Source organism: Patagioenas fasciata, chromosome 33 (genome assembly GCF_037038585.1).
Source record: "Patagioenas fasciata isolate bPatFas1 chromosome 33, bPatFas1.hap1, whole genome shotgun sequence".
Classification (NCBI taxonomy): domain Eukaryota; kingdom Metazoa; phylum Chordata; class Aves; order Columbiformes; family Columbidae; genus Patagioenas; species Patagioenas fasciata.
In genome coordinates this window covers 747007-771127 of record NC_092552.1, presented here as the reverse complement: position 1 = coordinate 771127, position 24121 = coordinate 747007, and the positions used below count along the sequence as shown (strand labels likewise).

The following is a 24121-nucleotide window of genomic DNA, read 5'->3' as shown; positions in this document are numbered from 1 at the left end:
CCCCCCCATGTGTCCCTGACCCCCCCATGTGTCCCTAACCCCCCATATGTCTCTCTGACCCCCCCGTATGTCCCTGACCCCCCATATGTCTCTCTGACCCCCTATGTGTGTCCCTGACCCCCCCCGTATGTCCTTGCCCCCCTATATGTGTCCCTGACCCCCCATGTGTCTCTCTGACCCCCCCCATTTGTCCCTGACCCCCCCATATGTCCTTGCCCTCTCCGTATGTCCCTGACCCCCCATATGTTTCTCTGACCCCCCATGTGTGTCCCTGACCCCCCATGTGTGTCCCTGACCCCCCATGTGTGTCCCTGACCCCCCATGTGTGTCCCTGACCCCCCATGTGTCCCTGACCCCCCATATGTCTCTCTGACCCCCCCCCCATTTGTCCCTGACCCCCCCATATGTCCTTGCCCCCTCCGTATGTCCTTGCCCCCTCCGTATGTTCCTGACCCCCCCATATGTTTCTCTGACCCCCCATGTGTGTCCCTGACCCCCCTGTATGTCCCTGACCCCCCATGTGTGTCCCTGACCCCCCATGTGTGTCCCTGACCCCCCCCATGTGTCCCTGACCCCCCCATGTATCTGTGCCCCCCCCGTGTGTCCCTGACCCCCCTGTACGTCCCTCTGACCCCCCCCATATGTCCCTGACCCTCCCATGTGTCTCTGACCCCCCCATCTATCTCTGACCCCCATGTCTCTGCCCCCCAGGACCACGGGGGGGCGCTGGGCCCCGAGGAGTTCAAGGCCTGTCTGATCAGCCTGGGCTACGACGTGGAGAACGACCGGCAGGTACCGGCCCCTGCTCTTCCTCCCCCTCCCACTCCTCCTCCTCCTCCTCCTCCTCTTCCTCCCCCTCCTCCTCCTCCTCCTCCCGTTCTCTCCCCTCCAACCCATCTCTGCCTCTTCCTCCTTCCTCCTCCTCCTCCTCTTCCTCCTCCTCCTCCTCTTCCTCCTCCTCCTCCTCCTCCTCCTCCTCCTCGGGTTCTCTCCCCTCCAACCCATCTCTGCCTCTTCCTCCTTCCTCCTCCTCCTCCTCTTCCTCCTCCTCCTCCTCTTCCTCCTCCTCCTCCTCCTCCTCCTCCTCCTCGGGTTCTCTCTCCTCCAACCCATCTCTGCCTTTCTCTCCTTCCTCCTCCTCCTCCTCCTCTTCCTCCTCCTCCTCGGGTTCTCTCCCCTCCAACCCATCTCTGCCTCTCCCTCCTTCCTCCTCCTCCTCCTCCTCCTCCTTGGGTTCTCTCCCCTCCAACCCATCTCTTCCTCTCCCTCCTTCCTCTCCCTCCTTCCTCTCCCTCCTTCCTCTCCCTCCTTCCTCTCCCTCCTTCCTCTCCCTCCTTCCTCTCCCTCCTTCCTCTCCCTCCTTCCTCTCCCTCCTTCCTCTCCCTCCTTCCTCTCCCTCCTTCCTCTCCCTCCTTCCTCTCCCTCCTTCCTCCTCCTCCTCCTCGGGTTCTCTCCCCTCCAACCCATCTCTTCCTCTCCCTCCTTCCTCCTCTCCTTCCTCCTCTCCTTCCTCCTCTCCTTCCTCCTCTCCTTCCTCCTCTCCTTCCTCCTCTCCTTCCTCCTCCTCCTCCTCAGGTTCTCTCCCCTCCAACCCATCTCTTCCTCTCCCTCCTTCGTCTCCCTCCTTCGTCTCCCTCCTTCGTCTCCCTCCTTCGTCTCCCTCCTTCGTCTCCCTCCTTCGTCTCCCTCCTTCGTCTCCCTCCTTCCTCTCCCTCCTTCCTCTCCCTCCTTCCTCTCCCTCCTTCCTCTCCCTCCTTCCTCTCCCTCCTTCCTCTCCCTCCTTCCTCTCCCTCCTTCCTCCTCTCCTTCCTCCTCCTCCTCCTCGGGTTCTCTCCCCTCTAACCCATCTCTGCCTCTCTCTCCTTCCTCCTCCTCCTCCTCTGCATGGCCGCCGCTCTCCCTCCTCTCCCTCCTCTTCCTCCCGGCGCAGAAACGCGGGGGCAGCGACGCCGACGCCGGATCCAACCTGGTAACGCTCGCCTGTTTTCACCTCTTTGATTTCCCCTTTCCGCCTCCATTTTGTCACCCGGGGGGGGGGGAAGGTGACACCGGGGGGCTCTCACCACCGTGTCCCCCCCAGGGTGACGCCGAGTTCAGCCGCATCATGAGCCTGGTGGACCCCAACGGCAGCGGCAGCGTCACCTTCCAGGCGTTCATCGACTTCATGTCGCGGGAGACCACGGACACGGACACGGCCGACCAGGTCATCGCCTCCTTCCGCGTGCTGGCGGGGGACAAGGTGCGTGCGGCGTTTTGACCCTCGAGGTGATTCTGGCGCCATTTGGAGCCCTGAGGGGATTCTGGTGCCATTTTGACCCTGAGGTGATTTTGGTGCTGAATCCCTGACGCCCTTTGGCGCCTCCCTGACGCCCTTTGGCGCCTCCCTGACGCCCTTTGGCGCCTCCCTGACGCCCTTTGGTGCCTCCCTGACGCCCTTTGGTGCCTCCCTGACACCCTTCAGTGCCTCCCTGACGCCCTTCGGTGCCTCCCTGACGCCCTTCAGTGCCTCCCTGACACCCTTCAGTGCCTCCCTGACACCCTTCGGTGCCTCCCTGATTCCCTTTGGCGCCTCCCAGACGCCTTCGGTGCCTCCCTGACGCCCTTCGGTGCCTCCCTGACGCCCTTTGGTGCCTCCCTGACACCTTTGGCACCTCCCAGACGCCTTCGGTGCCTCCCTGATGCCCTTTGGCGCCTCCCTGACGCCTTTGGTGCCTCCCTGACGCCCTTTGGTGCTGAATCCCTGATGATTTTGGTGGTGAATCCCTGACGCCCTTTGGCGCCTCCCTGACGCCCTTCGGTGCCTCCCTGATGATTTTGGCACTGAATCCCAGACGCCTTTGGCGCCTCCCTGACGCCCTTCAGCGCCTCCCAGACGCCTTTGGCACCTCCCAGACGCCTTTGGCACCTCCCAGACACCTTTGGCACCTCCCAGACGCCTTTGGTGCCTCCCAGACACCTTTGGCACCTCCCTGATGCCCTTTGGTACCTCCCAGACGCCTTTGGTGCCTCCCTGATGCCCTTCGGCGCCTCCCTGACGCCCTTTGGTGCCTCCTTGGCGCCCTTTGTCGCCTCCCTGATGCCCTTTGGTGCCTCCCAGACGCCTTTGGCGCCTCCCTGATGCCCTTTGGCGCCTCCCTGATGCCCTTCAGTGCCTCCCTGACGCCCTTTGGTGCCTCCCTGATGCCCTTTGGCACCTCCCTGACGCCCTTCAGTGCCTCCCTGACGCCTTTGGTGCCTCCCAGACACCTTCGGTGCCTCCCTGACGCCCTTTGGTGCTGAATCCCTGATGATTTTGGCACTGGCTCCCTGACGCCCTTTGGTGCCTCCCTGACGCCTTTGGTGCCTCCCTGACGCCCTTTGGTGCCTCCCTGACGCCCTTTGGTGCCTCCCTGACGCCCTTTGGTGCTGAATCCCTGATGATTTTGGCACTGGCTCCCTGACGCCCTTTGGTGCCTCCCTGACGCCTTTGGTGCCTCCCTGACGCCCTTCGGTGCCTCCCTGACGCCCTTCGGTGCCTCCCTGACGCCCTTTGGTGCCTCCCTGACGCCCTTTGGTGCTGAATCCCTGATGATTTTGGCACTGGCTCCCTGACGCCTTCGGTGCCTCCCTGACGCCCTTCGGTGCCTCCCTGACGCCTTTGGTGCCTCCCTGACGCCTTCGGTGCCTCCCTGACGCCCTTCGGTGCCTCCCTGACGCCCTTCGGTGCCTCCCTGACGCCTTCGGTGCCTCCCTGATGCCCTTTGGTGCCTCCCTGACGCCCTTTGGTGCCTCCCTGACACCCTTTGCTGTCTCCCTGATGCTCTTTGGTGACTCCCTGATGATTTTGGTGCTGAATCCCTGATGATTTTGGCACTGAATCCCTGATGCTCTTTGGTGCTGAATCCCTGACGCCCTTCGGTGCCTCCCTGACGCCCTTTGGTGCCTCCCTGACGCCCTTTGGTGCCTCCCTGACGCTCTTTGGTGACTCCCTGATGATTTTGGTGCTGAATCCCTGATGCTCTTTGGCGCTGAATCCCTGACGCCCTTTGGTGCCTCCCAGACGCCTTCGGTGCCTCCCTGACGCCCTTTGGTGCCTCCCTGACGCCCTTTGGTGCCTCCCTGACGCCCTTTGGTGCCTCCCTGACGCCCTTTGGTGCCTCCCTGACGCCCTTTGGTGCCTCCCTGATGCCCTTTGGTGCTGAATCCCTGATGATTTTGGCACTGGCTCCCTGACGCCCTTTGGTGCCTCCCAGACGCCTTTGGTGCCTCCCTGACGCCCTTCGGTGCCTCCCTGATGTCCTTTGGTGTCTCCCTGATGCTCTTTGGTGACTCCCTGATGATTTTGGCGCTGAATCCCTGATGATTTTGGCACTGAATCCCTGATGCTCTTTGGTGCTGAATCCCTGATGATTTTGGCATTGACTCCCTGACGCCCTTTGGTGTCTCCCTAATGCCCTTCGGTGCCTCCCAGACGCCCTTCACCGCCTCCCTGACGCCCTTTGGTGCCTCCCTGACGCCCTTTGGTGCCTCCCAGACGCCTTTGGCACCTCCCTGACGCCCTTTGGTGCCTCCCTGACGCCCTTTGGTGCCTCCCTGACGCCTTTGGTGCCTCCCTGACGCCCTTTGGCGCCTCCCAGACGCCTTTGGTGCCTCCCTGACGCCCTTTGCTGTCTCCCTGATGCTCTTTGGTGACTCCCTGATGATTTTGGTGCTGAATCCCTGATGATTTTGGCACTGAATCCCTGATGCTCTTTGGCGCTGAATCCCTGACGCCCTTTGGTGCCTCCCAGACACCTTTGGTGACTCCCTGACGCCCTTTGGTGCCTCCCAGACGCCCTTTGGTGCTGAATCCCTGATGATTTTGGTGCTGAATCCCTGATGATTTTGGTGCTGAATCCCTGATGCTCTTTGGTGCTGAATCCCTGACGCCCTTTGGTGCCTCCCTGACGCCCTTTGGTGCCTCCCTGATGCCCTTTGGCGCCTCCCTGATGCCCTTTGGTGCCTCCCTGACGCCCTTTGGTGCCTCCCTGACGCCTTTGGTGCCTCCCTGACGCCCTTTGGTGCCTCCCTGACGCCTTCGGTGCCTCCCTGACGCCCTTTGGTGCCTCCCTGACGCCTTTGGTGCCTCCCTGATGCCCTTTGGTGCCTCCCTGACACCTTTGGCGCCTCCCTGACGCCCTTTGGTGCCTCCCTGACGCCCTTTGGTGCCTCCCTGACACCCTTTGGTGTCTCCCTGATGCTCTTTGGTGTCTCCCTGATGCTCTTTGGTGCTGAATCCCTGACGCCCTTTGGTGCCTCCCTGACGCTCTTTGGTGCTGAATCCCTGATGATTTTGGCACTGGCTCCCTGACGCCTTTGGTGCCTCCCTGACGCCCTTTGGTGCCTCCCTGATGCCCTTTGGTGCCTCCCTGACGCCTTTGGCACCTCCCAGACGCCTTTGGTGCCTCCCAGACACCTTCGGCGCCTCCCAGACGCCCTCCACCCCCCCCACCACCCCCCCCGCTGAACCCCTCCCGTCCTTTCCCATTTCCAGAACTACATCACGGCGGAGGAGCTGCGCCGCGAGCTGCCCCCCGAGCAGGCCGAGTACTGCATCGCGCGCATGGCTCCGTACCGCGGCCCCGACGCCGGCCCCGCCGCCCTCGACTACAAATCCTTCTCCACCGCCCTCTACGGCGAGAGCGACCTCTGAGCACCAAAACCCCGCCGTTCCACCCCATTCCCATCACCGTAACGTGGGGGTCTCCTTGATCCTTCCCCCCCCCACACACACCTATGCAACGATTTATTTTGGGGGGTTGATTTCTCTCATTTTAGAGGGGGGGGGGCACCTTTTCTCCGGCTCCGCCGCAGACGGTTTATTTTTTACATTAATATAAACCCTTTCTATTTTTTCAGTGACACCCAAATTATCCCCACACCCCCACCCACCCACCCCCTTTTTTCTGCCTTTTCCAAAGCAGAAAAACCCAAGAAAGAACCCAAAAGGGACCCTTTGCTGGGACCCCCAACCCCCAAACCTTGGAGCAGGTTTTTCTGAGGACCAAAAAATGGTTAAAAAAAGCAAAAATAACTTAAAAAAAAATGCAAAAAACGGTAAAAAAAAACCCACAAAAAAAACCCCACCCTAATCTTTGAAGATTTAAATGAAAAGCAGAAGGTTCCTATTTAGTTTATTAACTTACGGATTTATTATATAAATATATATTCACCTTGCAGCATCTAGCACCGGGTTTCTTGGTTCGTGTAATTAATTAAAATCTCGCTGATTAACTGTTAATGACGGCAGCTGGTCCCTTCCTCACCCGCTAGGGGGCGCCCGGGACCCCCCCCACCCCCCCAAGATCTCTGGGTCTTTTATTGGGGGGGGGGGGTTCAGAACAATAAACGGTGTCGGATTTTTAAGGTCCCTGAGCAGCATCTTTGTTATTGGGGTGGGCACAAAATGGGGGGGTTTGGCCCCAAAATCCTAAGAATTTGGCTTAAAACCCCTTAGGAAGTGGGAACCCCCCCCTCCTTGTGTTGGTTTATTCTGCAAATTTGGGCGGGGGGGGGGGGATAATTTGTATTTATTGATTGAAAAGTGGTGCTGCGGCTGCCCCCTGGTGGCTGGGGGTGTGTGTGTAGGGGGGGGATTGGGGCGCATGCGCGGTGCCGCGGTTCCCAAGGCGCTCGGTGCTGTGGGCGGAGCGCGGGAAAGCGCGCGCGCGGTGCCGCGCCGGGGGGGGGGGGGGGGGGGGGGGCGGGGATATGCAAATGAAGCGCTCAACGGCCGAAGGGGCCGCTGGGAAAGTGAAACGGGAATGGCGGGAAAAAGGCGCGGGAAGGGAACTGAGAGGGAAATAAACGGGGTTGAGTGGCGGGGGGATGGGAAGGAAAAACGGCGCGAATGGTGCGGGGGGGTTCCCGCCAAAAGGGGGGGGGGGATGGGGGCGGCTCATGGGGTGGGCTATAGGGGTTTGGAGGTGACTTTGGGGCCCCTGGAGCAGCTGTTTTGTGTTTTGAGGTGATTTTGTGCCTCTGTTTTGTGTTTTGAGGTGATTTTGTGCCTCCATTTTATGTTTTGAGGCGATTCTGGTGCCTCCATTTTGTGTTTTGAGGTGACTTTGGTGCCCCTGGAGCCTCCATTTTGTGTTTCAAGGTGATTTTTTGCCTCCATTTTGTGTTTCGAGGTGATTTTGTGCCTCTATTTTGTGTTTCGAGGTGATTTTGTGCCTCCATTTTGTGTTTTGAGGCGATTTTGGTGCCTCCATTTTGTCTTTTGAGGTGACTTTGGAGCCCCTGGAGCCTCCATTTTGTGTTTCAAGGTGATTTTGTTGCCTCTACTTTGTGTTTTGAGGTGATTTTGTTGCCTCCATTTTGTGTTTTGAGGTGACTTTGGTGCCCCTGGAGCCTCCATTTTGTGTTTCAAGGTGATTTTGGAGCCTCTATTTTGTGTTTTGAGGCGATTTTGGTGCCTCCATTTTGTCTTTTGAGGTGACTTTGGAGCCCCTGGAGCAGCTTTTTTGTCTTTTGAGGTGAATTTGAGCCTCCATTTTGTGTTTTGAGGTGATTTTGAAGCCTCTACTTTGTGTTTTGAGGTGATTTTGTTGCCTCCATTTTGTGTTTTGAGGTGATTTTGTGCCTCCATTTTGTGTTTCGAGGTGATTTTTGTGCCTCCATTTCGTGTTTTGAGGTGACTTTGGTGCCCCTGGAGCCTCCATTTTGTGTTTCAAGGTGATTTTGGTGCCTCCATTTCATGTTTTGAGGTGACTTTGGAGCTCCTGGAGCCTCCATTTTGTGTTTCAAGGCGATTTTGGTGCCTCCATTTTGTGTTTCAAGGTGATTTTGGTGTCTCCATTTTGTGTTTTGAGGTGACTTTGAAGCCCCTGGAGCAGCTTTTTTGTGTTTCGAGGTGATTTTGGTGCCTCCATTTTGTCTTTTGAGGTGACTTTGGTGCCCTTGGAGCCTCCATTTTGTGTTTCAAGGTGGTTTTTGTGCCTCCATTTCATGTTTCGAGGTGATTTTGGAGCCTCCATTTCATGTTTCGAGGTGATTTTTGTGCCTCCATTTCATGTTTCGAGGTGATTTTGGTGCTCCAAGCACCTCCCCAACGAAGCTGACCCAAGCGCTTCTCCCATGATCCTGATCAGTTACAGCCCTACTTAGTCCCAGGACCAATCCCAGGACCAATCTCAGGATCAGGACCAATCCCAGGATCCCCCGCTCTCACCTTTGCCCTCCAGGCCTCACCCACGGCCTCCACTCATCCGCAGGAAGACGAGACAAGGAAACAACATCTTCACTCCCTCCAACCAGCGTTTTGACCTCACCTTGGTTCATCTCGAGCCCTCCGCAGCGTCCAAGCGACCCTTAAAACCCCTTGGAAATGGCGGAGTTTCAGTCCAAACACGAGGCCTTAATACCGAGTTTAAAACTGTTCTCTAAGCCCCAATGACTGCTGCTGCTCTTATCTACGGCCGCGCCGGATCAAGCGATAGCAGAAGGGAAATCCCGATGCCTCCACGGGGCGGAAAAGTTCAAAATGTTTTACTCACGCTACGAATAAAACAGAGAAAATAACATAAGGTGTATTAAACCAATCTGGAAAACACGACAGCTGCAGGGCAGGCACCCGAAGGCCTGGACTGGACTCTGCAGCCACGTGGAGCCGAAATTCACCAAAAGAGAGACTTTTTAACAAAACCAGGACACGCGGCGGCAGCCCCAAGGCTTCTCCTTCGTTATCGGCTTCTCCTTCGTTATCGGCTTCTCCTTCATTATCGGCTTCTCCTTCGTTATCAGCGTTTCCTGATTGCGTCGGACGGACGGATGCAGAAGGCGGTTCAGAGACACCGGGCGGCATCGGCCACAAGGAGCCCCGAGCAGCCCCGGATCGCGGTGCCGTGGTGCTCAAGAGCCTCTTGATGCTCAGCAACGTCCTCTTGATGCTCAGCAACAGCCTCATGATGCTCAGCAACAGCCTCATGATGCTCAGCAACAGCCTCATGATGCTCAACAACGTCCCCATGATGCTCAGCAACATCCCTATGATGCTCAGCAACGTCCCCGCGATGCTCAACAGCATCCCCACGATGCTCAACAGCATCCCCACGATGCTCAACGACATCCCCACGATGCTCAACAACATCCCCATGATGCTCAACAGCCTCTTGATGCTCAACAACATCCCCACGATGCTCAGCAACATCCCCATGATGCTCAACAGCCTCTTGATGCTCAGCAACGTCCCCACGATGCTCAGCAACATCCCCACGATGCTCAACAGCATCCCCACGATGCTCAACAACATCCCCACGATGCTCAACAGCATCCCCATGATGCTCAACAACATCCCCACGATGCTCAACGACATCCCCACGATGCTCAACAACATCCCCATGATGCTCAACAGCCTCTTGATGCTCAACAACGTCCCCACGATGCTCAGCAACATCCCCACGATGCTCAACAGCCTCTTGATGCTCAGCAACGTCCCCACGATGCTCAACAACATCCTCATGATACTCAACAGCATCCCCACGATGCTCAACAACATCCCCACGATGCTCAGCAACATCCCCACGATGCTCAACAACATCCCCACGATGCTCAGCAACGTCCCCATGATGCTCAACAGCCTCTTGATGCTCAGCAACGTCCCCGCGATGCTCAACAACATCCTCATGATGCTCAGCAACGTCCCCACGATGCTCAGCTACGTCCCCATGATGCTCAACATCCCCACGATGCTCAACAACATCCCCACGATGCTCAGCAACATCCCCACGATGCTCAGCAACATCCCCACGATGCTCAACAGCCTCTTGATGCTCAGCAACGTCCCCACGATGCTCAACAACATCCTCATGATACTCAACAGCATCCCCACGATGCTCAACAACATCCCCACGATGCTCAACAACATCCCCACGATGCTCAACAACATCCCCACGATGCTCAGCAACGTCCCCACGATGCTCAACAGCCTCTTGATGCTCAGCAACGTCCCCACGATGCTCAACAACATCCCCACGATGCTCAACAACATCCCCACGATGCTCAACAACATCCCCACGATACTCAACAGCCTCTTGATGCCCAACACGGTCCCCACGATGCTCAACAACATCCCCACGATGCTCAACACCGTCCCCACGATGCTCAACACCGTCCCCGCGATGCTCAGCAACGTCCCCACGATGCTCAACAACATCCCCATGATGCTCAACAGCCTCTTGATGCCCAACACCGTCCCCGCGATGCTCAACACCGTCCCCACGATGCTCAACACCGTCCCCACGATGCTCAACACCGTCCCCACGATGCTCCTCGGTGAGTGTCTCCTCTTTTCCCCCTCCCCGGCTTCTCCCCTCGCTTCCCAAACATCTTCCTTCCCCTCTTTTCCCATTTCTCCCCCTCTCCTTTGCTTTCTCGCGTTGTAGGAAACACCTCACAGATACAACCGGCAGGATCTCTCAGCAAAGCATATTTAATAACGACCTTGCAAGACTGGGGGTTCTACCTAAAGATCGGCACACACCATAGGGCAATAACCCCCCAAAATCCCCATTCCCCATTGGTCGGTATTCAGGGTTATAGACCACCCGACGCACACAATATCAATATGGACCCCTGGCTCCGCCTCCCCCTAATTAACGGAGATATCGCACGCCCCGTAGCGTCGTGCTCATCAATGAAAAGGGGGGGAAGGAGGTTTGGGGCGCTCGGGATCCCTGTGCTGCGGGAGCCGCCGAATCTTCGGTCACCTCGGGTTTCTCTCTTCCTCTCCCCGTTCTTATCTCATTGTTTAACCTCAACCCACGGGTTTCTTCGTCTTGCTCATCGCATTCTCCGTTCCCACCCAATTTGGGGGCGCCGGGGCTGCTGTGCCCTCACATCCCCACCCCAACAACACCCACCCAGACCCCAAACCTCCCTCTTCCGCACCCCATTGCTTTCCGTTCCAATTCACCGTTTCCCGATAGCGATCAATCGACAAATGGCTTCCTGTAGAGGAAATAACCTCATCCAACGTATGTAGCTGAACGATAACAACATGGTTTGCCGATCATATTTTCCCCTCGCTGGCTTGCGTGATGGTTTTAGGCTTTAATTCATCTTCCCGTGGCACGAAGAGGAACCGCGCGTGTGAATCGGCCGCGGAGGGACCGGAACGTTCCCCGCAGGGGCCGGGACGCCGTGGGGCGATGGCCGCGCCGGTCATTTCCATTCTGTCCCCTTTTCAGCCCCGTTGCTGTCGTCTGGACGCCGACCCCTCCCGGTTCTCCTACCGCTGCTGCCGTTGGCCGCGTCCTCGCTGGGTACGTTCAGCCCAATCCGCTCTCCGCTTGCGTTGGGTTTCTAGAACACAACATAACGGGAGCTCCCAACCTCCAAACCCTTGTCGTCGCCCCCCAGCCCCTCTCCTGCCCCCCACGCTCTCCGCAGACCCCAGCCGCCCTTTCTACTACGAAGGGGAGCGTCTCGCCTTGGTCTGCGCGGCCAAGACGCCGAAGGAGATCGGCGGGTTCCGCTTCTTCAATCAAAGCGGGGAGCAGGTGGGGCCCCAAGTGCTGCACCCGCTCCCCACGGCCTGGTTGCCGCTCACGGCCGCCGCCGCGGCCAAATACACCTGCATGTACTTCGTGGAGGACGCCGGGCGAGAAATCCCTTCCGATCGCAGCGTTCCGCTCGCCATCGACGTTCGGGGTAGGATGGTCTTGTCCTCCCATCCCACCAAGCGCCGCGTTTCCCCTTGGAGAGCGTCACCTTGTCCTTGGGTCGCCGATGAAACCGCTCTGGCCTCTCACAACCCTTTTCCGCTCCGGGATTGCTCTGAGAGAGCGGGAATTTGTCGACCTCTCAGCTACGGGAGGGTTTGGGGTGTATTACCCGCATTTCTACGCTGGGCGTGTGAAAATATCTATTTTCTGCGAATAGAAAGTGACCTCAACCAGCTCTGAGATCCAGGGGCCTTCTCACTCTGCCCATGGGCAGAGAAAAGAGCCACAAATGACCCCCAGGCCCATTTTATCGCTCAAGGCTCCGTATTTTCCCCAATAACAGAAGATTTTCTAGTTGTGCCACACAGCCCCTGGTGTCCACGCCTTCGGTTTGCGTTGTGCCACGTTGGTTTATTGTGGCTTTTCTTCTCATCCCCAGCGGCTCCCGCGGCCCCGACGTTTTCCCTGGCCCCTCAGCAGCTCGTCTATAGAACCGGGGACTCCATCACGTTGCTCTGCTCCATCCCCGCGTCTCCGGATTACGTCCGGGAGGTTCAGTACTACGGCGACTCCGGCCTCGCCGTCTCCGTCCCGGTGCGGAACGCAAGGAACTGCAGCTACGAGCTGCGCCTGGCGGGACCGGAGCTCTCGGGCTCCTACAGCTGCACCTATTTCGTGTACAAATCCGCGCGGCCCGTCCGCTCGGGGAGGAGCCGCTGGATCCGCCTGAGCGTGAAACGTGAGTGTGCAAAACCCATCCTCAGCGCAGCGTCTCCGTCGTTAGTTAATTAATCCACCCCTGAGCGTCGTCCTCGTCCCTTCCTGTCCGACCGCTGTCGTTCGGTCCCGTGTTTGAATCTGGGCTCTTCTCCTTGCGTCTTCCGCTGATCTCAGGTGGGCCTTTAGTTGTTTAAGCGCTGATATTGTTTCTGCCCGTCGCCTCGAAGGGGTTTAGTCTGGATAAACCCTTTTCTTCCCAGCAAAGTGCAGAACAGGCCCCGCCACGTCTTCATTTTAGCCCTGAAATCGTTATTTCCACCCCATTTGACTCCATTCTTCCCAACAAAGTGCAGACACAACCTTATAATTATAGGCGATTCGTTCTATCCAGGACGCGTTTACTTAAGCTGGGTTGATATGGAACTTAAGCTGGGTTGATGCGGAACTGAAGCTGGGTTGGTGCGGAGCTTAAGCTGGGTTGGTGCGGAGCTTAAGCTGGGTTGGTGCGGAGCTTAAGCGGGGTTGGTGCGGAGCTTAAGCGGGGTTGGTGCGGAACTTAAGCGGGGTTGGTGCGGAACTTAAGCTAGGTTTGTGCGGAGCTTAAGCTAGGCTGATGCGGAGCTTAAGCTGGGTTGATGCGGAACTTAAGCTGGGTTGGTGTGGGACTTAAACTAGGTTGATGTAGAGCTTAAGCTAGGTTGATGCGGAGCTTAAGCTGGGTTGATATGGAGCTTAAGCTAGGTTGATGTGGAACTTAAGCTAGGTTGGTGCGGAACTTAAGGTAGGCTGATGCGGAGCTTAAGCTGGGTTGATGGGGAACTTAAGCTGGGTTGATGCGGAACTTAAGCTGGGTTGATGCGGAACTTAAGCTGGGTTGATGCGGAACTTAAGCTAGGTTGATGCGGAACTTAAGCTGGGTTGATGCGGAGCTTAAGCTGGGTTGATGCGGAGCTTAAGCTGGGTTGATGCGGAGCTTAAGCTGGGTTGATGCGGAACTTAAGCTGGGTTGGTGCGGAGCTTAAGCTGGGTTGGTGCGGAGCTTAAGCTGGATTGGTGCGGAACTTAAGCTGGGTTGGTGCGGAGCTTAAGCTGGGTTGATGCGGAGCTTAAGCTGGGTTGATGCGGAACTTAAGCTGGGTTGGTGCGGAGCTTAAGCTGGGTTGGTGCGGAGCTTAAGCTGGGTTGGTGCGGAGCTTAAGCTGGGTTGATGTGGAGCTTAAGCTAGATTGATGCGGAACTTAAGCTAGGTTGGTGCGGAACTTAAGCTAGGTTGGTGCGGAACTTAAGCTGGGTTGGCGCGGAGCTTAAGCTGGGTTGATGCGGAGCTTAAGCTGGGTTGATGTGGAGCTTAAGCTGGGTTGGTGCGGAGCTTAAGCTGGGTTGATGTGGAGCTTAAGCTAGGTTGGCGCGGAACTTAAGCTGGGTTGGCGCGGAGCTCAAGCTAGGTTGATGCGGACCTTAAGCTGGGTTGATACGAAACTTAAGCCGGGCTCATCCCTGTGAGCAGCAGAGCCGCGGGGTTGAACAGACGAGGTTCTCGGGGCCAGGGGGCAGTGGCGGGGTTGGGGTGACGCTTGGACTCGGTGGTGGTTGAGGGTCTCTTGCAACCAGAACGACCCTGGGATTCTATGGTCAAGTCACCGTTGGTCCTCCCCAGGCCAGCGCATGGGATGGACTCGAGACGCCGCTGTCGGGGGCTCGTTCTTCACCATCAACGGCCTCATCTTTCTCTTCACCCACCTCCAGATGAAGAAACAAGGTAAATATCTCACTTTTGTTAATCCTCGCGCTCCTGGGACTTGGTTTTCTTTGCCAGAAAATGCCCCGGGTTGAGTGTTTTCCACCTTCCTTCCCAAAGAGGGAGAAAGGAGAGGAGCGTTTTGCTCGCAGGGAGGGTGCTCTGCACCGAGGGGTCCCCTCCTCGCCCTCCTTTCACCTCCGGATTCGTCCCCCGTAGAGCGCCAAGACTGAAGAGCCGCCGGAGGAGCTGCCGCTGCGCTCCATCGCACCCCGTTCTTATTTACATGGCAAACTCAGCCTCCTCGGGGGCAACCGCTGCACCTCGAGCTTTACCCACACAACCCCGGCCTGGTTGGGCTGGGAGGAACCTCTGCAGATGATCCAGCCCAACCCACCCGGAGCAGATCACACGATCCCAGGCGGGTTCGAATGTCTCCGGAGATATCGATCCATTGATCGCGTCCCTCTCAGCTTCACTTCTCCAGCTCCACCGCCCCAGCTGAGCGTCTCCTCATCACCAAGATGCTCCAGACCCCTCAGCGTCTTCTCCTTGGGCTCCCCAGTCCTCCTTGGGCTCCCCAGTCCTCCTTGGACGTCCCAGTCCTCCTTGGGCTCCCCAGTCCTCCTCGGACGTCCCAGTCCTCCTTGGGCTCCCCAGTCCTCCTTGGTCGTCCCAGTCCTCCTCGGACTCCCCAGTCCTCCTTGGATGTCCCAGTCCTCCTTGGATGTCCCAGTCCTCCTTGGACTCCCCAGTCCTCCTTGGGCTCCCCAGTCCTCCTTGGACTCCCCAGTCCTCCTTGGACGTCCCAGTCCTCCTTGGACGTCCCAGTCCTCCTTGGACTCCCCAGTCCTCCTCGGACTCCCCAGTCCTCCTCGGACTCCCCAGTCCTCCTTGGACTCCCCAGTCCTCCTCGGACTCCCCAGTCCTCCTCGGACTCCCCAGTCCTCCTTGGACGTCCCAGTCCTCCTTGGACGTCCCAGTCCTCCTTGGGCTCCCCAGTCCTCCTTGGACGTCCCAGTCCTCCTTGGTCGTCCCAGTCCTCCTTGGGCTCCCCAGTCCTCCTTGGGCTCCCCAGTCCTCCTTGGTCGTCCCAGTCCTCCTTGGTCGTCCCAGTCCTCCTCGGACTCCCCAGTCCTCCTCGGACTCCCCAGTCCTCCTCGGACTCCCCAGTCCTCCTTGGACTCCCCAGTCCTCCTCGGACTCCCCAGTCCTCCTCGGACGTCCCAGTCCTCCTTGGTCATCCCAGTCCTCCTTGGTCGTCCCATTCCTCCTGGGACTCCCCAGTCCTCCTTGGACTCCCCAGTCCTCCTTGGACTCCCCAGTCCTCCTTGGACTCCCCAGTCCTCCTTGGTCGTCCCAGTCCTCCTTGGTCGTCCCAGTCCTCCTTGGACGTCCCAGTCCTCCTTGGTCATCCCAGTCCTCCTTGGTCGTCCCAGTCCTCCTTGGTCGTCCCAGTCCTCCTTGGACTCCCCAGTCCTCCTTGGACTTCCCAGTCCTTGTGCTTAAACTGGGGAGCCCAGAACTGGTCCCAGTTGGGGCAGAGCAGACGGGGAGGATCTTTCATGCCCCCAACCTCAGGCTGTTGGGGATGGTTCGGGGAGGGGGACACATGCCCTGATCCGCTTGTTGCCCTCTGGGTGTCCCATATTTGTTGTCCAGACCCAATAAACACCCCATGTCTGCGCTGTCACCCCCCGGCTCCTCTCTGTGGAGCCGATGCCTCGGGGCGAGGAACGTGGTCAATGATCCCCGTTGGTTCCTTCCAACCCGGGTCATCCTGAGCTTCTTTCTCACCACATCCCACTGTCGCGAGGTTTTGGTGCTGGGAACGGGGTCACATTTGGGACCTAGCGCGGGGACGCTGGGGTCGATACCATTACTATAACAACTGTCACCAGCACTTTTGGCTCAGTGATAAGTGGCAATGTCCTGGACCCTGAGGTTGTTCAGCTACAGCGTCACCAGCTCTGGCCGTTGTCCCCGGACGTGGGGACACGGCCCTGGAGCGATGGCGCGTAGCCGGTGGTACCATGGTGAAACCGACACATATTGGAGCCCGTTCCTGGGCGCTTGTTGCACCCAGAACATGGCGACGCTGCTCAAGGTGAAGATCTCTGGGCGGCCATTGAGATGGTGGAGCCCGGGGGCGGCCTCGTGTCCCCCGGGGGGTCCCTGCGGCTCGTTTGCAAGGGCTTGGGTTTCACCTTCAGCAGCGTCGTCATGGTTGGGGGCGACGGGAAGAGGGTTGAGTTTGTCGCGGGTATTTACAGCAGTGGTGGTACCACCAGGTACGGGCCATCGGTCCAGGGCCGGGCCACCATCTCGAGGGACAACGGCCAGAGCACGGTGACGCTGCAGCTGAACAGCCTCAAGGCCGAGGACACGGCCACTTATTACTGCGCCAAAGATGCCCGTGATACTGGTGGTTACGGTAACGCTGGTCAGATTGACCCCGACCCCACTGTCCCTGCGTTGGGACCCCAAATGTGCCGCAGATCCCAGCACAAAATGGCGGGAGGGACTGGAAATGGGAGGGAAGGGGATCAAGATGGAGGATGGAAAAGGGAGGGAAGGGGATCAAGATGGAGGATGGAAAATGGAGGGAAGGGAATCAAGATGGAGGATGGAAATGGGAGGGAAGGGAATCAAGATGGAGGATGGAAAAGGGAGGGAAGGGGATCAAGATGGAGGATGGAAAAGGGAGGGAAGGGAATCAAGATGGAGGATGGAAATGGGAGGGAAGGGAATCAAGATGGAGGATGGAAAATGGAGGGAAGGGAATCAAGATGGAGGATGGAAAATGGAGGGAAGGGAATCAAGATGGAGGATGGAAAAGGGAGGGAAGGGAATCAAGATGGAGGATGGAAAAGGGAGGGAAGGGGATCAAGGAGAGGATCTCACGATGGAGGGAGGGTCTTAAAATGGAGGATGGCAAGATGGAGGGGAGAGTGTTGGAATCCAGGGTCTCAGGATGGAGGGAGGATGTTGAGATGGAGGGTGTCATGGTGGTGGAAGGGTCCTGCCCTCCATCTTGAGACCCCCTGGTCCATCTTCATCTCCTCCCTCCATCTTGAGCCCCTTCCCTCCCTTTTCCATCCTCCATCTTGATTCCCTTCCCTCCATTTTCCATCCTCCATCTTGATCCCCTTCCCTCCCTTTTCCATCCTCCATCTTGATTCCCTTCCCTCCCTTTTCCATCCTCCATCTTGATCCCCTTCCCTCCCTTTTCCATCCTCCATCTTGATCCCCTTCCCTCCCTTTTCCATCCTCCATCTTGATTCCCTTCCCTCCCTTTTCCATCCTCCATCTTGATCCCCTTCCCTCCCTTTTCCATCCTCCATCTTGATTCCCTTCCCTCCATTTTCCATCCTCCATCTTGATCCCCTTCCCTCCCTTTTCCATCCTCCATCTTGATTCCCTTCCCTCCCTTTTCCATCCTCCATCTTGATCCCCTTCCCTCCCTTTTCCATCCTCCATCTTGATCCCCTTCCCTCCCTTTTCCATCCTCCATCTTGATCCCCTTCCCTCCCTTTTCCATCCTCCATCTTGATTCCCTTCCCTCCCTTTTCCATCCTCCATCTTGATTCCCTTCCCTCCCTTTTCCATCCTCCATCTTGATCCCCTTCCCTCCCTTTTCCATCCTCCATCTTGATTCCCTTCCCTCCCTTTTCCATCCTCCATCTTGATTCCCTTCCCTCCCATCTCCAGACCCTCCCGCCATTTTGTGCTGGGATCTGTGGCAGATTTAGGGACCCAGTTTGGAGTCTTTGGTGCCAGCATCGATGCCACTGGAGCCTCCACCATAACCATCTTTGGCGCAGTAATAAGTGGCCGTGTCCTCGGCCTTGAGGCTGTTCAGCTGCAGCGTCACCGTGCTCTGGCCGTTGTCTCTCGAGATGGTGGCCCGGCCCTGGACCGATGACCCGTACCTGGTGGTACCACCACCGCTGCTAATACCCGCGACCCACTCGAGCGCCCCATTGGGCACCTGTCGTGCCCAAACCATCTCGTAACTGCTGAAGGTGAAGCCCGAGGCCTTGCAAACGAGTCGCAGGGTCCCCAGCCATGGACCCGGAATTGTCCCCTGATTCCCAACACAAAATGGAGGGAGGGTCTCAAAGTGGAAGGTCTCAAGGTGGAGGGTCTCTAAATGGAGATGGATCTTGAGATGGACGGTGTGAAGATGGCGGGAGAGTCTCAAGATGGAGGATGGAAAGCGGATGGTGCTGGTTGTGGTGGTGAGATCGACACCGAGCCCGACGTCCCCGTGCTGGGTCCCCAAATGTGCCCCAGTTCCCAGCACGAAATGGTAGGGGGGTCTGGAAATGGGAGGGAAGGGAATCAAGATGGAGGATGAAAAAGGGAGGGAAGGGGATCAAGATGGAGGATGGAAAAGGGAGGGAAGGGGATCAAGATGGAGGATGGAAAAGGGAGGGAAGGGGATCAAGATGGAGGATGGAAAAGGGAGGGAAGGGGATCAAGATGGAGGATGGAAAATGGAGGGAAGGGGATCAGATGGAGGATGGAAAATGGAGGGAAGGGGATCAAGGTGGAGGATGGAAAATGGAGGGAAGGGAATCAAGATGGAGGATGGAAAAGGGAGGGAAGGGGATCAAGATGGAGGATGGAAAATGGAGGGAAGGGGATCAAGGTGGAGGATGGAAAATGGAGGGAAGGGAATCAAGATGGAGGATGGAAAATGGAGGGAAGGGGATCAAGATGGAGGATGGAAAAGGGAGGGAAGGGGATCAAGATGGAGGATGGAAAAGGGAGGGAAGGGGATCAAGATGGAGGATGGAAAAGGGAGGGAAGGGGCTCAAGATGGAGGATGGAAAAGGGAGGGAAGGGGATCAAGATGGAGGATGGAAAATGGAGGGAAGGGGATCAGATGGAGGATGGAAAATGGAGGGAAGGGGATCAAGGTGGAGGATGGAAAATGGAGGGAAGGGAATCAAGATGGAGGATGGAAAAGGGAGGGAAGGGGATCAAGATGGAGGATGGAAAATGGAGGGAAGGGGATCAAGGTGGAGGATGGAAAATGGAGGGAAGGGAATCAAGATGGAGGATGGAAAATGGAGGGAAGGGGATCAAGATGGAGGATGGAAAATGGAGGGAAGGGGATCAGATGGAGGATGGAAAAGGGAGGGAAGGGGATCAAGATGGAGGATGGAAAAGGGAGGGAAGGGGATCAAGATGGAGGATGGAAAATGGAGGGAAGGGGCTCAAGATGGAGGATGGAAAAGGGAGGGAAGGGGATCAAGATGGAGGATGGAAAATGGAGGGAAGGGGATCAGATGGAGGATGGAAAAGGGAGGGAAGGGGATCAAGATGGAGGATGGAAAAGGGAGGGAAGGGGCTCAAGATGGAGGATGGAAAAGGGAGGGAAGGGGATCAAGATGGAGGATGGAAAATGGAGGGAAGGGGATCAAGATGGAGGATGGAAAAGGGAGGGAAGGGGATCAAGGTGGAGGATGGAAAAGGGAGGGAAGGGAATCAAGGTGGAGGATGGAAAAGGGAGGGAAGGGGATCAAGATGGAGGATGGAAAATGGAGGGAAGGGGATCAAGATGGAGGATGGAAAAGGGAGGGAAGGGGATCAAGATGGAGGATGGAAAAGGGAGGGAAGGTGTCGGAGCTGAGGGAAGATCCTGAGATGGAGGCTCTCAAGGTGGTGGAAGAGTCTCAAGATGGAGGGAAGGTCCCAAGATGGTGGTCTCAAACTGGAGGAGAGGATCTCAAGCTGGAGGACGGAGACCTTTCCGCCACCATGACACCCTCCATGGACTGGGTGCAACAGGCGCCCAACGAGGGGCTCGAGTTTGTCGCGGGTATTGAAGATGATGGTGATACCACCGAGTACGGGACATCGGTCCAGGGCCGGGCCACCATCTCGAGGGACAACGGCCAGAGCACGGTGACGCTGCAGCTGAACAGCCTCAAGGCCGAGGACACGGCCACTTATTACTGCGCCAAACCTGGTGCTGGTGGTTATGGTACTGGTAGTTATGATGCTGGTAATGCTGGTGTCATCACCCCAGCACCGTGTCCCCAAAGTCCCCGCGCTGGGTCCCCAAATCGTCCCCGATCGCTGAGCCCGGCCCAGAGCCCAGCGCCAACCTCAGCCCCTTAGACCCGGCCTGGAGCCTTGAGCTGAGCCTGGAGCCTTAGGCCCCAGAGCCTTCATGGGGGAGAAGTTGAGGCTGCAGAGCTCCCAGTGCTGGGACTGGTGCTGCTGGGACAGAGACGGCGCTGGGGGGCAGCACCCGGCCAGGGCTGGGATTGGGGCAAAACCAGGGGATTGGGGGCAAAACCAGGGGATTGGGGCTAAACCAGGGGATTGGGGGCAAAACCAGGGGATTGGGGGCAAAACCAGGGGATTGGGGCAAAACCAGGGGATTGGGGCAAAACCAGGGGATTTGGGGCAAAACCAGGGGATTGGGGGCAAAAGCAGGGGATTGGGGGCAAAACCAGGGGATTGGGGCAAAACCAGGGGATTGGGGGCAAAACCAGGGGATTGGGGCAAAACCAGGGGATTGGGGCAAAACCAGGGGATTGGGGGCAAAACCAGGGGATTGGGGCAAAACCAGGGGATTTGGGGCAAAACCAGGGGATTGGGGGCAAAAGCAGGGGATTGGGGCAAAACCAGGGGATTGGGGGCAAAACCAGGGGATTGGGGGCAAAACCAGGGGATTGGGGCAAAACCAGGGGACTGGGGGCAAAACCAGGGGATTGGGGGCAAAACCAGGGGATTGGGGGCAAAACCAGGGGATTGGGGGTAAAACCAGGGGATTGGGGCAAAATCAGGGGATTGGGGCAAAACCAGGGGCTTGGGGGCAAAACCAGGGGATTGGGGGTAAAACCAGGGGATTGGGAGCAAAACCAGGGGATTGGGAGCAAAACCAGGGGATTGGGGCAAAACCAGGGGATTGGGGGCAAAACCAGGGGATTGGGGGCAAAACCAGGGGATTGGGGCAATACCAGGGGATTGGGGGCAAAACCAGGGGATTGGGGCAAAACCAGGGGATATGGGGCAAAACCAGGGGATTGGGGCAAAACCAGGGGATTGGGGGCAAAACCAGGGGATTGGGGCAAAACCAGGGGATTGGGGGCAAAACCAGGGGATTGGGTCAAAACCAGGGGATTGGGGCAAAACCAGGGGATTGGGGGCAAAACCAGGGGATTGGGGCAAAACCAGGGGATTGGGGGCAAAACCAGGGGATTGGGGCAATACCAGGGGATATGGGGGCAAAACCAGGGGATTTGGGCAATACCAGGGGATTGGGGGCAAAACCAGGGGATTGGGGCAATACCAGGGGATATGGGGCAAAACCAGGGGATATGGGGCAAAACCAAGGGATTGGGGCAAAACCAGGGGATTGGGGGCAAAACCAGGGGATTGGGGGCAAAGTGGGGATTGGGGAGAAGGAGGGGATATTGGGCAAAAGGGGGGATTGGGGAGGAGGAGGAATTGGGGCAAAAGGAGGGGGTTTGGGTCCCTGTGGAGGCCCCGGGGTTGGTGTGAGCGGTTTGGGATGAAGGTTCCAGACTCAGGGGGTGGGTTGGGGAAGGTTCTGGACTCGGGTCTGGGGTTGGGGACGACTCGGGGACACCGAGCAGGGACGTTGGGGACAGGATGAGGGGGTCGGTGCGATGCATTCAGCACCAGCACCAGCACCAGCACCACGCTTGGTGCAGTGATAAGTGGCCGTGTCCTGGGCCCTGAGGTTGTTCAGCTGCAGCGTCACCAGCTCTGGCCGTTGTCCCTCGGGATGGTGGCCCCAGTTCAGGACCGATGGCCCGTAGCCGGTGTTACCACCAGTGTAACCAATACCCTCGACGAGCTCGAACCCCCCAATGGGCGCCTGTTGTACCCATCCCATGGGGAAGCTGCTGGAGGTGAAGGTGGAGCTGGGCGGCCATTGAGCTGGTGGAGTCCGGGGGCGGCCTCGTGTCCCCCGGGGGGTCCCTGCGACTCGTTTGCAAGGGCTCGGGCTTCACCTTCAGCAGCTACGCCATGGAGTGGGTGCGACAGGCGCCCAGCGGGGGCTTCGAGGATGTCGCGGAAATTAACAGCGATGGTAGTGGCACCTGGTACGTGACATCGGTCAAGGGCCGGGCCACCATGACAAGGGACGACACCCAGAGCTGGTGACGCTGCAGCTGAACCTCAAGGCCAAGGGCACGGCCACTTATCACTGCGCCAAAAGTGCTTATGGTGGTGGTGCTGATCCTGCTGGTAGGATGGATGCTGGTCCTGAGCCCCAACGTCCTGTGCTGGGTCCCCAAATCTTCTCTGGACCCAAACCCGGCCCAGAGCCCGTCCAGGGCCCAGACTGTTGGGCCCGGCCTGGACCCGGCCCTGATCCTGGAGCCATTTTGTGATTCTCCATCTTGGGACCTTCCCGCCATCTTGAGACCCCTCCTTCCATCTTGGGTCTTTCTCACCATCTTTAGTTTCTCCACGTTGAGACCCCTCCTTCCATCTTGGGACCTTCCCTCCATCTTCAGTTCCTCCATCTTGAGACCCCTCCTTCCATTTTGGGACTTTCTCACCATCTTGAGCTCCTCCATGCTGAGCCCCCTCCTTCCATCTTGGGACTTGCTCTCCATCTTCAGTTCCTCAATGTTGAGACCCCTCCTTCCATCTTGGGACCTTCCCTCCATCTTGAGCTCCTCCATGTTGAGCCCCCTCCTTCCATTTTGGGACCTTCCCTCCATCTTGAGCTCCTCCATGTTGAGCCCCCTCCTTCCATCTTGGGACCTTCCCTCCATCTTGAGCTCCTCCATCTTGACACCCTCCAGTATCTTCCCTCCATCTTGAGGCCGTTTCTCTCTCTTCAGCTCCTCCCTCCATCTTGAGCTCCTCCATCTTGAGACCTTCCCAAATTTTGACCCCCTCCCTCTCAAGATCTTCCCTCCATCTCAACACTCTTCCTCCATTTTGAGACCTCCTGTTTCAAGATCTTCCCGCCATGGAGACACCGTCCCTCCATCTTCAGCTCCTCCATCTTGAGACCCTTTGCCACCATGGGACCCTCCATCTCCAGACCTTCCCTCCATTTTGAGGCTCTTCTTCCCTCCTCGGCTCCTCCCTCCATCTTGGCCCCTTCCCTTCCATTTCCACACCCTCCCACCATTTCCTGCTGGGAACTGGGGCTGATGTGGGGACCCAGAGTGGGGACACTGGGGACAGGGTGCTGGGCCTGATGCCATCAGCATAACCATAACCAGCACCACCACCAGCACCAGGTTTGGCGCAGTAATAAGTGGCCGTGTCCTCGGCCTTGAGGCTGTTCAGCTGCAGCGTCACCAGCTCTGGCCGTTGTCCCTCGAGATGGTGGCCCGGCCCTGGACCGATGGCGCGTACTCGGTGTAACCACCATCATCGTCAATACCCGCGACGTATTCGGGTCCCTTCCCCGTGGCACCCAGAACATGGCGACGCTGCTCAAGGTGAAGGTGGAGCTGGGTGACCATTGAGCTGGTGGAGTCCGGGGGCGGCCTCGTGTCCCCCGGGGGGTCCCTGCGACTCGTTTGCAAGGGCTCGGGCTTCACCTTCAGCGACTACGCCATGGAGTGGGTGCGACAGGCGCCCATTAGGGGGCGCAAATACGTCACAGAAATGAGCAGCCCTTCTGGTAGTAGCACCTACTACGGGCCATCGGTCCAGGGCCGGGCCACCATCTCGAGGGACAACGGCCAGAGCACGGTGACGCTGCAGCTGAACAGCCTCAAGGCCGAGGACACGGCCACTTATTACTGCACCAAAGATGCTGGTGGTTATGGGGGTGGTACTGGTGGTTATGGTGGTGGTACTGGTGGTTATGGGGGTGGTACTGGTGGTTATGGGGGTGGTACTGGTGGTTACGGTGGTATTACTGGTGGTTATTATGCTGGTAGTGCTGGTTTCATCAACCCCAGCACCGTGTCCCCAGAGTCCCCGCGCTGGGTCCCCAAATTGTCCCCGATCCCTGAGC

The 24121-nt window shown here is 57.8% G+C and overlaps 3 protein-coding genes and 1 gene segment (V, D, J or C); all 4 read left to right on the top strand.

The window, feature by feature from the left end:
- ACTN4 (actinin alpha 4) overlaps positions 1 to 6259 on the top strand; it is a 34435-nt gene extending 28176 nt beyond the window's left edge. For 2 of the 4 annotated variants that reach the window (XM_065859388.2, XM_065859389.2), the window contains exons 19-22: positions 712 to 792; positions 1931 to 1969; positions 2081 to 2239; positions 5513 to 6259. In XM_065859388.2, the coding sequence (XP_065715460.1) occupies positions 712 to 792; positions 1931 to 1969; positions 2081 to 2239; positions 5513 to 5671 (438 nt within the window). In that variant the 3' untranslated portion in view covers positions 5672 to 6259. The remainder of the gene's footprint in view (positions 1 to 711; positions 793 to 1930; positions 1970 to 2080; positions 2240 to 5512) is intronic. The other 2 variants (XM_065859391.2, XM_065859390.2) reach the window with 1 other exon arrangement.
- A 691-nt stretch (positions 6260 to 6950) lies between these two features.
- Positions 6951 to 10200, top strand: LOC139826013 (uncharacterized). Its single transcript, XM_071800765.1, has 3 exons — positions 6951 to 7151; positions 8043 to 10146; positions 10193 to 10200. The coding sequence occupies exons 2-3, from the start codon at positions 8886 to 8888 to the stop codon at positions 10198 to 10200; spliced, it is 1269 nt and encodes a 422-aa protein (XP_071656866.1). The 5' UTR covers positions 6951 to 7151; positions 8043 to 8885.
- Positions 10201 to 10246: 46 nt separating this feature from the next.
- Positions 10247 to 14722, top strand: LOC139826030 (uncharacterized). Its single transcript, XM_071800818.1, has 6 exons — positions 10247 to 10293; positions 11208 to 11282; positions 11380 to 11670; positions 12124 to 12423; positions 14062 to 14163; positions 14362 to 14722. Exons 1-6 carry the CDS (start codon positions 10263 to 10265, stop codon positions 14373 to 14375), a joined length of 813 nt encoding a protein of 270 aa, XP_071656919.1. The 5' UTR covers positions 10247 to 10262; the 3' UTR covers positions 14376 to 14722.
- Positions 14723 to 16069: 1347 nt separating this feature from the next.
- LOC136114089 (Ig heavy chain V region 6.96-like) lies at positions 16070 to 20312 on the top strand. The segment is given in 4 exon segments: positions 16070 to 16102; positions 16201 to 16370; positions 19929 to 20158; positions 20248 to 20312. Coding segments are annotated over 4 exon segments (498 nt in total).
- The last annotated feature ends 3809 nt before the right edge of the window (positions 20313 to 24121 follow it).

Bases quoted from the DNA above. Each gene is read 5' to 3' on its own strand.
- LOC139826013 (XM_071800765.1), top strand. From the start codon at position 8,886: ATGCTCAGCAACGTCCTCTTGATGCTCAGCAACAGCCTCATGATGCTC.
- LOC139826030 (XM_071800818.1), top strand. From the start codon at position 10,263: ATGCTCAACACCGTCCCCACGATGCTCCTCG. The intron at 10,294-11,207 runs GTGAGTGTCTCC...TCCCCTTTTCAG, and splicing joins CGTCCCCACGATGCTCCTCG to CCCCGTTGCTGTCGTCTGGA. The intron at 11,671-12,123 runs GTAGGATGGTCT...TCTCATCCCCAG, and splicing joins GCTCGCCATCGACGTTCGGG to CGGCTCCCGCGGCCCCGACG.